Source organism: Lontra canadensis, unplaced genomic scaffold (assembly GCF_010015895.1).
Source record: "Lontra canadensis isolate GAN:19392208 unplaced genomic scaffold, GSC_riverotter_1.0 scaffold163, whole genome shotgun sequence".
Classification (NCBI taxonomy): domain Eukaryota; kingdom Metazoa; phylum Chordata; class Mammalia; order Carnivora; family Mustelidae; genus Lontra; species Lontra canadensis.
The window spans coordinates 977,748-992,888 of record NW_022631157.1 but is presented as its reverse complement, the minus strand read 5'-3'; the positions used below and the strand labels follow the sequence as shown (position 1 = coordinate 992,888).

The window sequence follows — 15,141 nt, the reverse complement described above, 5'->3', positions numbered from 1 at the left end:
AACATAATTCTGTCTCAGGGGTGGAGCCCAGAAGGAGAAAAGAGGGGAAAAGGTCACTGGGTTGGGAAGTGTCTACTTCCTTATCCCTGGGTCATACCCCCAAGCCCTCCCTCAATACCCTACTCTCTCTTTTTCTCTAGAACTACTTCCTCTTGCTGCTGGCTCCTCCCCAGCCCCATCTCCATCGAGTAATTGCCAGTTCACTTTGGTTTCTATTTCCTGGCTAGCTCCTCCCTGTTCAGAGGACTGCCTGGCTGCGGTGACAAGCCACGGTGGCCCCAGAGGCGGTGGAGAGATGGCCTTCTGCAGCTCCCAGCCTCCCTACCTGAACCCAGTGAGTTCCGGGGTGGCGGGCAGTGGTGGTGCTGGTCCAGGGCTGTGCTGGCAGCCTCTGCCAGGAGGAGGCAGCTCTGGGTCTCTGGGGAGATGACCCCTAGGTAGCAGCAGGGGAAGAGGGCAAGTGTCCCAAAGAGGACACAGGAGGGAGGACAGAAAGCCAAGTGGGGGACTCCTGACTCAACTCTCTCCCCTGCCTCTCAGGGCTGGCGGGGTGATCTCACTATCATTGTGCCTTTGCCTGCTGTTCACTGAGCTCCCCCCCCACCCCGGGAGCCTGTTCTCGGTGTGGGAAGTGGAGAGGGGGGAGGGCAGTGGAGGGGGAAGGGGAGACGGGCATTAGGAATAACTAGGTGAGTGATGGCTTGTTTGTATGCATGGAGAAGTAAACGGGGTTTCCCAGGGAGGCTAGCATGGCACTTGAGGGGACTTACTTTGGAGACGGCCTTCCTGGGTCCAGCCATTTTCGAGCCGGGTGGCCTCAGGCAAGTTACTTTTATCTCTCTGGGCCTCAGTTTCCACATCTGTAACATGGGGATCATCCTCGAGCGCACCTCCCAGGGGTGGTAAGGATGTGTGAGGCGGCATATCTTGAGTGTCCGAACAGTGTCTGGCAGGCTGCGGGGTAGGGGGTGCTTTTGAAGTGTTTTGGATTATTAGGAGTCTGGAGGCAACAAGGAAGCTCTCCTGAGGTGGTGTCTGCTCCCTGAGGGGTGAGTAGACAGGCAGAGGCAGGCCAAGGGTGTCTCCAGAGGGGCCATCTCCAGAGGGAGAAGGAATTGGGTTATCCCTGCAGCGTGGAGCTCAAAGACTGCCTGTTGTACCTTTGGCCACATCCGTGTAGGCTCCGTCCACTGATGGCCTTGACTAAACCCTGTCTAAACCCTTACTATCCCCACTTCATCCATGGGAAACTCATGTTTCATGATTTCATGTTTCATGTTTCATGAGTCTCAGTGAGGCTGAAGTTACTTACCTGATGTGCCCAGATGGTAGGTGGCAGATAAGAGAGGTGCCTTGCCTTACCCCTAGGAGAGTGAGGTGCCCACAGAGAGAGCTATGATAACAGCAGCTAGGCAAGCAGCAGCCCCAGGCCCAGAAGGCTTGTGTCCTGGGCCCTGCCCTCTAGCAGGAGCCCCTCTGGGCCTTGGCAAAGAGCTTCCCAAGGGGCCTAGGCCGAAGGGCTGACAGAGCCCTTCGGTGGGTGGGGTGTGGGGACATTGCATACTCAGCAGAGGGCCTGGCTTGGCCTGTTTCCTCCCCAGTGCCAGCGAGGTTGGGGATGGGGGTGGGGACAGGTCACTGGAGGAAGCTGGACCAGACCCTGTTTGTTGGACCTCCATGGGACTCTCGGGGTCAAAATATGTCACCTTACGCTCATTCTCCATCAGATGGGGGATCCGAGATTCTTCTAGGCTCTGACACTTCATTATTCTGCTCCCTAGTTTTTACTTTCCAGTCCTTGCCTTCAGAATGTTCAAATCACAAGAAAAATCCTCCTATGGGCTACAGTGAGTTAAAACAGGGCCTTGGAGTCCAGACAAGAGAGCGGAAGGGTGCAGCCCCCGCCCCAGGCTTCGGGAACACCGTGGGTGCCCTTTCCCTGGCAGCCCACTGACATCCAGCCATGGGAACCTTGCTTCCTCCAAGTGCGATGAGAAGGTCACACAGCCGGGCTGCCTTGGGAGTCTGGCCCCTCTTCCTTGCCCACGCGCCTCCCGTCTCACCCAGGCAGCCCTTTCAGAGGTCCAGGACGGAATCTGGAACCACAGTCTGAACAAGACTCCATGTTGGGTCTGGGGAAGAGCCAAGAACGAGGATTTCTGTACTTCGATGTGAGAAGCCACCTATGTGTTAGTTAAAAGCATGGGTGCTGGGGTTCAAGCCCCGTTCTATCACGGACCAGCTAATTGGCTTTGGGCAAACTACCATATCTTCTGTGCCTCAGTTTCCTCTGTAAAAATGGTGCTAATGTTGGGTGATGAGGTCACAGACAGGGCAGGTTAGCCACCAGAAGGGCCTCGGAACCTCTGGGGCAGCCGTACCCTTCGGCTGAAAGTCTGCTGCTGCCTCCTGCTGGTGAGCCCCCTCCAGCCAGCTGCCCAGCGCTCCCCCACCCCCACCCCACACTGGGCCTCCAGGAGGAGGCTGCCCAGCCTCCCGCCTGTAAAGCCTGGCTTTTCCGGACAGGAAGAGGAGGAAAAGGTCCTCAGCCTCCCGAAACAGGCGGGAGTTGAGAGCAAGTTCTCATTAATTCATCCTGATGCAAAGCATTGCCATTGTCAAAGACCTGGGAACACAGGGCTTTCTGGGTAGCTATGGGGCCTCTCATTGAACCCTCTCAGGAACACTGTCAGGCCACTGCTGTGAGAAGGGATCTGGGGTGCTGACAGGTCAAGTGACTTGCCCAGTGGGAGAGCTGTTAGCACAAGGAGCTGGGAGGCGACCCCACTCCGGGGGACCATAAATGCAAAAGTTCTCTCTCTCTCAGACACGCGCCTGCACATGTGCACGCACACACACACACACACACACACACACACACACACGCAAGAGCGAGTGCACAGAGGTCCAATTCCGCAGCAGCCTTGCCTGCCAGGCTTAAAACAACACAAATTTGTTTTCTTACAGTTCCAGAGGTCGGAAATCTAAAAGTATCAATAAGGTTTCAGGGGGGAATCTTTCCTTGCCTGTTCCAGCTTCCAGAGGACACTGGCCTCCCTCAGCCAGAAGTCCCACCCTCCATCTTTCTTTCTTTCTTCCTTTCTTTTTAAAGATTTTATTTATTTGACAGAGAGAGAGAGAGAGAGAGAGAGAGAGACAGCAAGAGAGGGAACCCAAGCAGGGGAAGTGGAAGAGGGAGAAGCGGGCCTCCCACTAAGCAGGGAGCCAGATGTGGGGCTTGATCCCAGGACCCTGGGATCATGACCTGAGCTGAAGGCAGAAGCTTAACAACTGAGCCACCCAGGCTGTCCAGATTATAATAATCCATTTAAAATAATTTAAAAATCCATTTAAAATAATGTTGTTTTTCACAGTTTGAGGACACCCACTGTTTAAGACATACTGAAATCTCAAAACCTTTCTGGGGAAATCGTTGCTTGAAAGTAACCTGTGCGGCCCGTGCCCATGATCCGCATACTTCCCCCCACCATCCTTGCCTTCCCACCAGGAGCTTACGGACCCCACCCCCATCCACACTCTGACTGTAGATCGCAACACACACCTCAGGGCGAATAGGCTTCGGGGAGGGTGGCATGCTTGCCGGGAGTACCAGCCTTTGAAGCATTCTGTCTTGCGACAGGAGGAAAGGCCCTTAAGAGATTTTTAGGCCTCAGCAGATAAATGAGGGGAGTTATGTTTTCAGAGAAGTAGGCCACGCGGGGCCTTAAGCTACTTCTCCAAACCACTGGTGTGGCGGAGACAACAGAGGGAACTCAGAGAGGCAGAGACACTGTGGTTTGCTCAAGTTCACCAAGGTATTTAATGGCCGAGCACAGGACTTACCTGAGCAGCGACAGAAGACCCTTCTCCCAGAGGCCCTGTCATGGTCAGTCTGAATGAGGTGCCGGCAGGCAGCACGGGCGCTGTCCCGGTGCCCGTCGCTCCCCTGGGCGAGGATGGGCTTCCTTGGGTTCCAAGTGGCCATGCATACATGACTTCCTCCTCTTAGAAGCTGGCCCTTCCTCTTAGACACTCGAGGGTGACCAGTGCCTCACTGCATCCTCTCAGCCCACAAGTGTCCCTAGCGCAGTCACAGAATGTCTGTGGAACTAGCTGGACTTGGGTCTGGAAGATCCGTGAGGCTGAGACACCGCAGCACGGCGCCCCCACCCCCAGGCCGCCGCTGGCCAGTGCTGAGGGGCCCATGCAGAAGGAGGTGGGCCCACTGACCGACCAGCATTTTCTCCCTGCAGGGCATCCCCTTCTCGGGGAAAATCCAGGGGGGTCTCCAGGACGGACTGAAGATCACAATCAATGGGACCGTTCTTTACTGCAATGGAACCAGGTATCTGGAACTGTTTCTTCTCTCCAGACTCAGCCCCCAGCCAACAATGGCACCTGTCCACTCACCCAACGCCCCCTGAGACACCCACTCCTGGCCTGGGGGATCCTGGGTGGTCCGTGCAACCCTACTACCGTCTGCCAGGAGCATCCGGGTGCCATGAACATAGATGCCCCACCCCCCAAATTAGGGATCACAGGAGCTCACTGTCTAAGGGGGGAAGTGGGCCAGCCCTAAGGCAGATAATGTTTTGGGATTAAGCTTTCCACTCTCTAACCCACAGCTACAAAAGTCTCAATTGCTTCATTTCTCATCACTGCCCAGAGCCCTCATTTCACTGATCTAGAAATATTCTAAACTTATCATCGAACACATTTTGGTCATTTTCAGTTTTGAGGTCTTTTCTGGGAAACACTGAGAGCCCCAAGTGCCCCCAGGAGACTCTGAGAGAAGCCAGGCACCAGGATCCCCCCTCAACCCTGCCAGCAGGGGGCTCTGGGATCTCCCCTCAGAACTTTTCTCCTTTCTCCTTCTCCCTCTGCCTGCCCCTCCTCTGGCGTCAATGGCTTTCTACTCCCATCCTGTCCTCCCCACCCCACCCCCACCCCGCCTTCCTGCAAAGCTTGTGCACTCATCCTTCCCCGGGGCAGGATTTTCTAAGACTCTAGGAATGAAGCTGGACAACCACAAAGGCACAAAGGGAAAAATACACCCAGAGACATTTCAGAAAAATATTCTACGTTTTAAGAGGAATACAGACTTAGATTTGCTGCTTCCAGAGTTCCTGGGAGCCTCCTTTCCCAGGGGGAGGGCTGGCTGGGCTCAGGGCCGTGACAGTTTCCAATGGGCCTTGCTGACTGAGGGTTCTGGAAATGACCTGGGGTTGAGGACAACATCCAGAACTCATGCTCCATCAGTAAGAAGTCAAGCAGGCTCTGCAGGAATTGACTAGAATATCTCTCAAGGGTCGCCTCTGGGCTGGGAGCAGGGCCTGACCCTCTGGGGTCTGTGGATGACCCGAGAGCACTGTGTGTAGCTGGGGAGACCAGAACGACCCCAAGAAGCAGGCGGTGAACCAGGCTCGTGCTGAGTTCAGGGAAGGCTGGGATAGACAGAGGAACCTTGGAGGAGAACCTCAGACCAGAACTTGGTTTTAGGACCTGAGGTTGCTCTGTCTGGAAAAAGGCAGAACAAATATTTATTGTGCCCTTTTGTGAGCCAGGCCCTTTGGAAGGTTCTTGGTTTTAATTCCTCACCTTAGAGCCATAGCTGTACCCAAAGGCAGTTTAGGGGGTGAGGGGTTTCCTCCGAGGACAGAGACAGGAACGGACATTTACTCAGGTGGGGGTTTCCTGAGCACCTCCTCACTAAGCATCCGCAGAGGAAGGAAGTCACTCAGCTCTTAGGGGTATGGTGACCCGAGGACAGCGTGTTGTCCAGGATCATCACAAATGACCAGTAGGACAGAGCTGGAGTCCGGGTCCAGGCCTGCTGACTTCAGGGTCACCACTCCGCACGTCACGCGGGGGACACACGCCAACCTCCTGTGAGAGACAGATGTACATATAGAAAGCTCTCATGCCTGGGGAGCTACCTTTATTTATTCAATGCTTTTCTAATAGTAACTAGCTCTTGGCCAGTGCTAGTTAGGTAAGTTTGGTCTATCTATGTCAGACATTCTTTAAATTTGTTTCCTTCTTTCCCAATCGAGCTGATGGGGACTGGCTTTAGCTTCCAGGCACATTTCTTGGCTTCCCTCTCGGACACAGATCCAAATCCGTTTTCAAGCCCTGTGCTTCTCGTTGCTCAAGTCAAAATTTTTCTTTATCCGTTTTGTACATGTTTTTAGAAAACCACACGGTAAGGGCAAAATGCCATCCTTGCGCAAAAACACACGAAGTACAGACGCCATGAACAGAAAGGATAGCCACCAGCTAAGGATGGGTCCAGACCCGCCATGCAAGCTGTGAGCAAGTTCACGGCCGCCAGTCAAAGACACCAGCCTCCCTCTCCCCCTCCCCCTCCACCGGCAGTCAGCCAGGCTACAGATCGCCATCTGATTTCCCTCTGCCTAGGTTTGCTGTGAACTTTCACAGTGGCTACAGTGACAAAGACATTGCCCTCCACTTCAACCCTCGGTTCGAGGAGGGTGGCTATGTGGTCTGCAACACGAAGCAGAATGGAACCTGGGGGCCGGAGGAGAGGAAGATGCATATGCCCTTCCAGATGGGACATCCCTTTGAACTCTGCTTCCTGGTGGACAGCGGCGATTTCAAGGTGAGCAGCAACTCTCTGCGGCCCCCTTCCCATGGCCTACCTCCCAGCCCCACCAGGTGAGGCATAAATGGCCTTTATAAATCACATGAGCCATTTGTTTTTTAAGATTGTATGTATGTGTATGTGTCTGTATTGAGAGAGTAAGCAGGAGGAGGGGCAGAGGGAGAGAAGAACCCCAAGCCCATTCTGCGCTAAGCACGGGACCTGACTCAGGGCTCAATCCCAGGCCCTTGAGACCATGACCTGAGCCGAAATCAAGAGTTGGATGCTTAACCGACTGAGCCACCCAGGTACTCCTGTAAAGCATATGAATGTTTAAATTATCACATGTGCAACACCATTAGGCAGAGAGCGGGACCTTTCCCTCGTAGGTGTTAGGTTGGTGGGCTCCGGGAGTGCAGGAGGAACAATAGAAATGACAGCCGGTCCCCGGGGTCTTCCAGCCTCCTCCCCCTCTTTTCCTTCACCCTTGACTATCCTGCCAAACGGATGTATGCCCAGGTCACCTCTCCATAGGTAACCGGATACCTATGCAGGAAACAGATAAAAGACACACACCTCCCCCCCCCAACTCCCTCCCAGTGCGACTTCCCCCACTCTGCTTTCCAGAGCCGAGGGTGCCCACCTTCTCCTGAGCCCTGAAACTTCTCCGGAGAGTGCCTTTAATAAATCTTGCCTTGCGCCTACCTCGCCTGGTGTTGTGTTTATCTCGCCTACAAAACCTTACAGTAGGCGCACTCTGGTGGCTACAGTGTCCTCACACTCCTTTCCCTGTGTCTGCAGGCTCACCTGGTACATCTTTTACTTGGAAAATAAGAACTAGATACATCACCATGGTGCTTTTTGGCCCTGTGGGTCTTTAAAGTTCTAGTTAATTCCATTCCTTTGCTGTAGCCGTTCCTCCAGCCTAGGTCCCTGATAACATTGATTTTCTGCTAATTCTGTCGCAGCCTTTATCCAGGTTCTACTAATGGCTTAATGTTACATGGTGTTGCAAATTGCATTAGTAAGCAAAGTAGTGTCTGTGGGCCTGGGAGATGGGGTAGCGGTGAGTATCCCCATGTCTGTCCTTCTTTGTGTCAGCCTGAATGTGCCCAGCCCTTCCGTGTACAACCCAGGGTCGCCTCTCCTCTCCCCCCAACAAAACGTGTCTGTGCATATTTAAAGAACACCTCAGGGGAGCTAAGGTTAGCCAGACCAACTGACTATAATAAAGAACAGTGAAAACCAAAGAGCCAAGTGGAGCCAGGGTTCGGATGTAGTTTGGATCTTACAGCTGGCACAGCTCTGAAGTGTGGTGTGCCTGCTCCCCAGGGGACAGACGTGAAAACCAGACTTGGGACTTGATTCCTGGGAGCAGGGGCTCAGGTCCCCCGCCTTGGCCTGAGAGCCCTTTCCCCTCATCTTGGCAGGTGACGGTGAACGGGAGCCATTTTGTGCAGTACTCACACCGCGTGCCTTTCCACCGTGTGGACACCCTGTCCATCACCGGGGCTGTGCAGCTGTCCTTCATCGGCTTCCAGGTCAGACTGGCCCCCGGTATCTGTCTCGGGGGCTGAGTGCGGGGCCCCGCCTAGCTGCACTGGGCCCTGTTGAGTGGCCCCAGTGGTAGTAGCCAATCTCCTCCCCAGGTGATCCTGGGGACACCCCTCGAGCTCCCCCATCCTGTCCTTCTGTGTTCCTGTCTTTGTCCAAAACGCTTCCTTCAGTCTCCCGGGCCACTCCTCTCTGTCATTCTCTACTTCTATCATGCTTAGGAGACCATGTGGCTCCAGAAAGAACTTGGGAATCAAACGGAATCTAGCTCAGCTCTGCACATTGTCATCAGCTGTGGGATCTTAGACAAGCCACTTGGCCTCCCCCGTCCTCAGTATCCCCATCTGTGGAAGGGGCATAGTCACTGCTGCCCCGTGAGTTATGATGTGAATTCAAGGAGGTAACACATGTCAGAGGTCACGACATGGCCTGCATGGGCCCATGCTGGGCTCTGTTGGACCCTCTCTGTGTTTTAACATTTTCGAATGCGTTGCCCACATCGAAAATAAAAGAAGTTTTGCAGCCTGGAGATGGGCGGTGGTGCTGGCTGTGTGACAGTGTGAATGTATTTCAGGCCACTGAGCCATCTGCTGAAAATTGGTTGAGATAGTAAATATTATTGTAAATAAATGATATTAATGTTATTATGACTGCAATTAAAAAAAAAAAGATCAGGCGGTATCATATGGGAATCTGGATTTCTGGCTTTTTTGAGAATTGGGAGGATGGGGTATGCTGGGCCCACGGTCCCCCAGAGCCCCAGGATGCTGGGTTGGAGCTGCTGTTACCACTTCCAGTCTTCGTGCTCCCAGAGAGGAGACAAGCACACAGTAGGCCCACAACAGATACAAGCTCTTATCTTTTTTGTTCTAATCTCTCATATTTTCTTCGGACCCAACTTTCTCCCATGCGGACCTGGGGGAGAGAGCAGGGCAGGGGGGAAGAGAGGGTGGGGAAGGGGAGAGATATTGAGGGGAGTCGGGGGTGGGTGGGGAGAGAGCTCTCTGGCTGCTGTCTCTCACTGGAGCCTGGTCCTCCCCTCTGTCCCTGCACAAGATCCTGAACACCCCTCCCCTTCCCTCCCTGCCTGGCTTCCTCCCTCTGGCCCATCCCCTCCCCCTGCACCTTTCTGTGCTTCCTTAACTCCATTAATGCTTCTCTTCACATCCCGGTTCCTTTTGTTTTAACAGAATACCCGAGTAAGCCTTACCCAGCCTGCCTTCTCCACGGTGCAATTCTCCCAGACTGCCCGTGTCCCACCCAAGCCCAAGGGCCGAAACCCAAAAGTGAGTTCAATGTGGAGGCCTTGGAAGCTGAGCACTAGCAGGAAGGACAGAGGGTCCTAGAGGCTGGTTCCAGCAGCCAGGCCCCATCACGCCCACCCAAAGCTTCCCTGGCCCAAGCTGGGGACCTGGGAGTTGGCCTTAGCTCTTCCTTTACCTCCTTAGTCTCCCTGCAGTGCTCCCACACCTCTCCCTCCCAAAGCCACAGCCTTCCTTGGGCCAGGCCATCTGATACCTGACGACAAGGACCGAGGTCTAGTTCCCAGCTCACCCCGCCCACCTTGGCCTTGAGCCCTCCTCTACCCAAATCTGATCGCATCCGCATCCTCTCCCTACTTCAATATCCCAAAGGTTCCAAGTCCTTCTAAATAAAGCCTGGATTCCCCAGCAGGGAGTGCAGAAGCCGGCTTCACCCCCGCAGTCTTGCCCCAGCCCACCTCCTGGCCATACCCCCTCACCCAGGATGCTCAGGTGGCCTCCACTGCTCACTTGAGGCTTTCTTGGGCCACCAGGCTTTTGGCATCTGCCAGCCCCTTGCTGACAGCACCCTGTGCCACCCCCCACCCCTTGAAGCTGACCTTTTACCAGTCCTTCAATGCTCGGCTTAAATGTCACTTTGAGGGGACATCTTCACTGCTTGGAACATCACAGGATGCCCCCTGTGTCCCCGTGGGCTTCGTATATATCTGTGCTATCCCAGTCACCATGTCCTGTTATAACTGTACTTCCATGTCTGTCCCTGACACTGTGTCCACCCTCTGACTCGCAAGCCCCTTGTGGGCGGGGCTTGTGGCTTGTTAATTTGCGGACCTCCAGCACTTCACATGGCACCTAATTGAGCCCTAGGGGCTCCAGGAATGTGGAGTGTGGCTTGCACAGACCACGGAATGGGAGAACGGTCAGGGCAAGAAGAATTTGCTGCTTGAGAACAGGGTCTAGGACAAGGAAGGCAGGGCCTCGCCCTTCCTTTGGCTACTGGAGCAGGGGGTTGGCTAAAGGACCGGTGCCTCTCTGCCCAGCCTTTCTGTGGCCTCTCGAGGTCCTGACAGGGCCTATGCCTCCTGCTGTGCTGACTTCAGGACAGGGCAAGCTCTGGGGAGTCTTTGTAGGGCAGCCCGACTTTGACTCTGTGCTGGGGGAGGACAGGGTGTTGTGTCGTAGATAGAATCAGCCAGAACTGGGTAGTGTTTTGGATTTTATCCCTTGGTACCCAGAGGGGCTTGGGCAAGCTGATGAGCCTTTCTGAGCCTCGTTGCCTCGCTAGCAAAACAAGAGCTGAAGCTGCATCCCTTGTGAATGTCCTGAAGCTAGAGCCTGGCACACAGTAGGCCTTCAATAAATGCTCCACCTTAGGAACGAAATATGGTACCTGAAGTAATGGTTTTGTCCCTGGGAGCTGAGGGGAGCTCTATGGCCTCTCCCTGTGGAGGAGCCAATAGAAGATGTCCCTGCCTCTGTTCCCACCCCCACACCCGCCCCAGCGCAGTGTATACCTGGGATGGGTTTGGGGGACCGAGGTTCTGGAAGGCTTGCCTGGGAGCAGGAAGGAGGGGAGCATGAGTCTGGGGAGGCCTTTCTTATGACAGTTTCTTCCAGTGTCTCCCCTGCATGTAACACTAATGTTAACTACTGTTTTGATCTTTTTATCCCCGTCAGTCTACAGGCGTTTGGCCAGTCAACTCGGCTCCCATTGTAAGTCTCTTGAGTCCTCCCGGGATTGTCTTCATTTTGCTTCTTCCTGTGGGCTGGGAGGAGGAGGCAGGGTTGCGCACCGGGCCTCTCCCAGAGGGGGCTGCTGCCAAGGCCAACCCTGGACATCTGCATGGTGGTGGGAGGAAGTGGGGCTGGGGTCGGGGGGGACTGCCTGGCCCTCATGGATTGGGAAACAGCTTGAATTGCCGCTTTCTGCCCTTCTGGGAGCAGCCACGGGAGACGGAGGCCCCACACTCTCTCACTCCCTCCTGGAAAGCAAGGCTGTGCTAGAAAAAGTCCCCTGAGAAGAAAGATGGGCCACAGGCCACAAAGGCAGCCTGTTTCTTCTCCAAGCAGAAGAAACTTTTGCCCCTACCTCATCCCCTCCAGAGAAGAAACACCTCTGCCCACAAGCTTTGGGCGGGGGTGGGGGGGTGAGGGGGTGCTGGTGGGGTGGGAGGTGGTTGGGCTGGTTACACGCTCAGGATGGCCGCACCTCACAAGGGTGCCATCTGGTGGCGGGAGGTGGTCTTCACGCTGGTGAGCGCCGGTTCAAACCAGGGTTTGTTTCTTCCAGACTCAAACTGTCATCCACACCGTGCACAGCACCCCTGGACAGCCGTTCCCTGTAAGTCTGAAAGCTCTGGTCAGATCACAGCCCGCCCTGCTCCCCCAACGTCCCCCTTCACCAAGGACTGAACTCAGTAGTCCCAGAGGCAGGCAGAAAGCAGTGTGGCAAGGAGGATGGGGGTGTATGGGGTTAGGCCCTCTGCTCAAGATACATGTGAGTAAAATTCCCCTTGGGCCAACAGAGATTTTGGATCAGAGTGGATTTTCCCAATGGCCTAAGAAGCAGGTGCACCTAGGGACCAGCAAGAAAATGGGTCCTTCTGTCCCTGAAAGGGGAGTGCATTGGTTCGAGTGTCTAGGTCTGAGGCCATGCATCCTGAGGACAGGCCCTGGGATGTCACTGCTGGTTGCAGGCTTCCGCTGTGAATCAGTCGGAGGCCAAGATCTAGTGGGACTGCCTGTGGAAGGGTTGAGGGGCAGGCATGATGAGCTCAGGGGGCATGGACAGAAGTTCCACTGAGGCTAGCTTGGGAAGGAAGGCGAAGGGGAGAGGCCAAAGGCCTTGTGATGGGGCATCCCCTCAAGGATGTGGGGGGCCTGAGTGCGTGTGCACTCTCCCAGACTGAACTTCCTGGTCTCTTTCAACAGAATCCTGTCATCCCACCTGTGGTGTACCCCACCACGACCTACGTAAGTCGTTTCTCTGGGAGGGGCAGAGGCCTGGTCTGTTTTGGGCAGGGTGGGAGGTGGTGGGGTTCTGACATCAGGGCAATCCTTTAGTAAGCTGAAGTTCTAGAAACATCCAAGTGAATCAAAAGGCTGTTGAAAGAAGCTGTCACCTTTAAAACTGTCCCTTCACCATGAGCCTATTGGAGGGCCCTCCCCTCTCAGCCCAGGTATCCTTTTGTGTCCGGCCCAAGCTCTTTTCATGACAGTGGAAGCCCGTTACTTCGAGGAATGCTGGAAAGTTTCCCTTTGGTGTTTACTGGACCAAGTAATGATATCATGGAGTTCTTTCTTTTCTTTTCTCTTTTTAAAAAGATTTTATTTATTTATTTGATAGAGAACAAATGAGCACACAAGTAGGCAGAGAGGCAGGGAGAGGGAGAGGGAGAAGCAGGCTCCCCGCTGAGCAGAGAGCCTGACATGGGGCTTGATCCCAGGACCTGAGGTTGACCTGAGCACTCAACCCACTGGGTCACCCGGACGAAAGAGGGCTTTCTTGAAAATATATTAGTCCAAATTCATGGCAATTGGCACAAAGCTCCCCTCCACAACTGACCTGCCCCTCTTCCTCCCACCCCCGACAGCCAGTGCCTTTCTTCACCTCCATCCCGGGTGGGCTGTACCCCTCCAAGAGCATCTTCGTGTCAGGCACCGTCCTGCCCACTGCCCAGAGGTAAGCCAGGACGCTCAAGAAGGAGAGACAACCCAAGTTCCTTCTGGTCATTCCCTCTGGCTCTGGGCAGACTGGGAGGGGTAGGGACTCAGAGCTCAGGGGGCTGGGAGGGTCCACGTGAGCTGCCCACCACCCCCCAGGTTCCACATCAACCTGCGTTCTGGGTGTGACATCGCCTTCCACCTGAACCCCCGTTTTGATGAGAATGTCGTGGTCCGCAACACACAGATCAACAGCTCTTGGGGATCTGAGGAGCGAAGTCTGTCCCGACAAATGCCTTTTGCCCGAGGCCGGAGCTTCTCGGTAAGAGGCGAGGCCTGGACCTCAGAGGGAATCAAGGGGCAAACAGAGCAGGTGGGTGGGGGTGGTGGAGGGTGTCAGGGGGTCCCTTGAGCCATAGAGGAGCTGATGCCTCTGGGGCGAGGGCTGGGTTCAGAAGAGAAAGTGCCCCCCAGATTGCGGCTGTCCTTGTCCTCATGCTGTCTGACATAACAGAACAGGTGTTCTCAACTCCGACTCCACATGCAAATCACCTGAGGAGCCGCTAAAAGCAAAAGTGATATCTGGCCCCACCCCAAATGTCCATATTTTTCCATATACCTTAATACTCCTCAGCCAGCACTGACAGCTCCTGATGGGGGGCCCTGAGAGCCATGGAACAAAGTTTGGGTTTCAGTGTGCTGTGTTGCTGTGTTTCAAGCTGGAGAGGAGTAGACTTTGATTCAGAGAGAGCTGTGTGACTTTAAGCAAGTGACTTAACTGCTCTGTGTCTCAGTTTTCTCATCTAAAAAATGGGGCTAGTAAGAATCTCCATCTCATCGAGGTATAAGGATGAAATGAAATAATGTCTGTGACAGGCTGAGGACAGGGCCCGGGGCACAGTAAGTGTGCTGCAAGTGTCCACAGTCGTGGTGATGTTTTTAACAGACATGGGCCCCCCACCTCCCAGAGAGTGTGGTGGGCGGGAAGAACAAGTTAAGAGGCTGCACGGCAGGAATGCAGGCGTGTGCTGGCCACTGGGGACATGGCTGGCGCAGGCCTGTGTTCCTGCTCCTAGAGGCTCAGGGTCGGTGGGAGAGTGAGGACCGGGTGTGGGGGGGTCCCTGACAAGGAGGGCTCGGGAGGGTAGGGGGAGGCAGGGGAGGCTTGCTGGTTGGGGAGAGGCTGAAGGCCGATCAGAGTTACCCATGTGGGCAAGGGGTGCAGAATGGGGGCACAGAGGAAGGGGGAACAGAGTCAATAAGGGCACAGGTGTCATGTGGAGGGGAGAGTGACTCTCCCAGAGTGCCTGAGGCGTGAGGCTTGTTTGAATCATGCTTGAGGAAGGCAGGTACACGGAGGGAGACTCGAGCCTGCGTTTGGGTTGGAGGACTTCCTGAGGGGAGTGCAAACGGTGCGGCCTCTGTCCAGGTGTGGATCACATGCGAAGGCTACGGCCTCAAGGTGGCTGTGGACGGTCAGCACCTGCTGGAATACAGCCACCGCCTGAAGAACCTGCCCGCCATCAACAACCTGGAAGTGGGGGGCGACATCCAGCTGACCCATGTGCAGGCATAGCTGGGCTCCCTGGCCCTGGGGCCGAGGGCGGGGCCGTGCTGCTGACCGCATGGGCTCTTCACCTCCATCTTCCCTTCCCTCTCCCTGTCCCTACCCTCAGGCTCTCCCAGCCTGATGTGCAGCTGGGGCTTTTCTGGAAAGAAGGTGTGTCATGCCTGGGTGGCTCAGTCATTAGGTATCTGCCTTTGGCTCAGGCCCTGATCCCAGGGTCCTGGGATGGAGCCCCACATTGGGCTCTCTGCTCAGCAGGAGGCCTTCTTCTCCTCCCTGTCCCACTCCCCCTGCTTGTATTCCCTCTCTCGATGTCTCTATCAAATAAATAAACAAAATCTTTTAAAAAAGGAAAAAAGAAAAAAAAAAAGAAGGCATGTTGGTCTGGCTCTGCTTCCGGCTGTGGCCAGCCTGGCGTGGAAGAAGCAGCTGGCCAGGGGCTGCCTTCCTCGGTCAGGGCGGCGTCCAGGGCTCAAGCTGCCTACATCCTCTCA

The 15,141-nt window shown here is 54.9% G+C and overlaps 1 protein-coding gene across 3 annotated transcripts; it reads left to right on the top strand.

Annotated features, from left to right (window-relative positions):
• Positions 1 to 202: 202 nt before the first annotated feature.
• On the top strand, positions 203 to 14,883 carry LGALS9 (galectin 9). 3 transcript variants are annotated; one of them, XM_032845442.1, is made up of 11 exons: positions 203 to 334; positions 4,254 to 4,345; positions 6,418 to 6,619; positions 8,032 to 8,142; positions 9,346 to 9,441; positions 11,095 to 11,130; positions 11,708 to 11,758; positions 12,349 to 12,390; positions 13,011 to 13,099; positions 13,240 to 13,402; positions 14,510 to 14,883. In XM_032845442.1, exons 1-11 carry the CDS (start codon positions 296 to 298, stop codon positions 14,654 to 14,656), a joined length of 1,068 nt encoding a protein of 355 aa, XP_032701333.1. In that variant the 5' UTR covers positions 203 to 295; the 3' UTR covers positions 14,657 to 14,883. The 3 variants fall into 3 exon arrangements, with proteins under 3 accessions (XP_032701333.1, XP_032701334.1, XP_032701335.1); XM_032845443.1 differs by lacking the exon at positions 9,346 to 9,441; XM_032845444.1 differs by lacking the exons at positions 9,346 to 9,441; positions 13,240 to 13,402 and having other exon boundaries at positions 14,510 to 14,588.
• Positions 14,884 to 15,141: the final 258 nt, after the last annotated feature.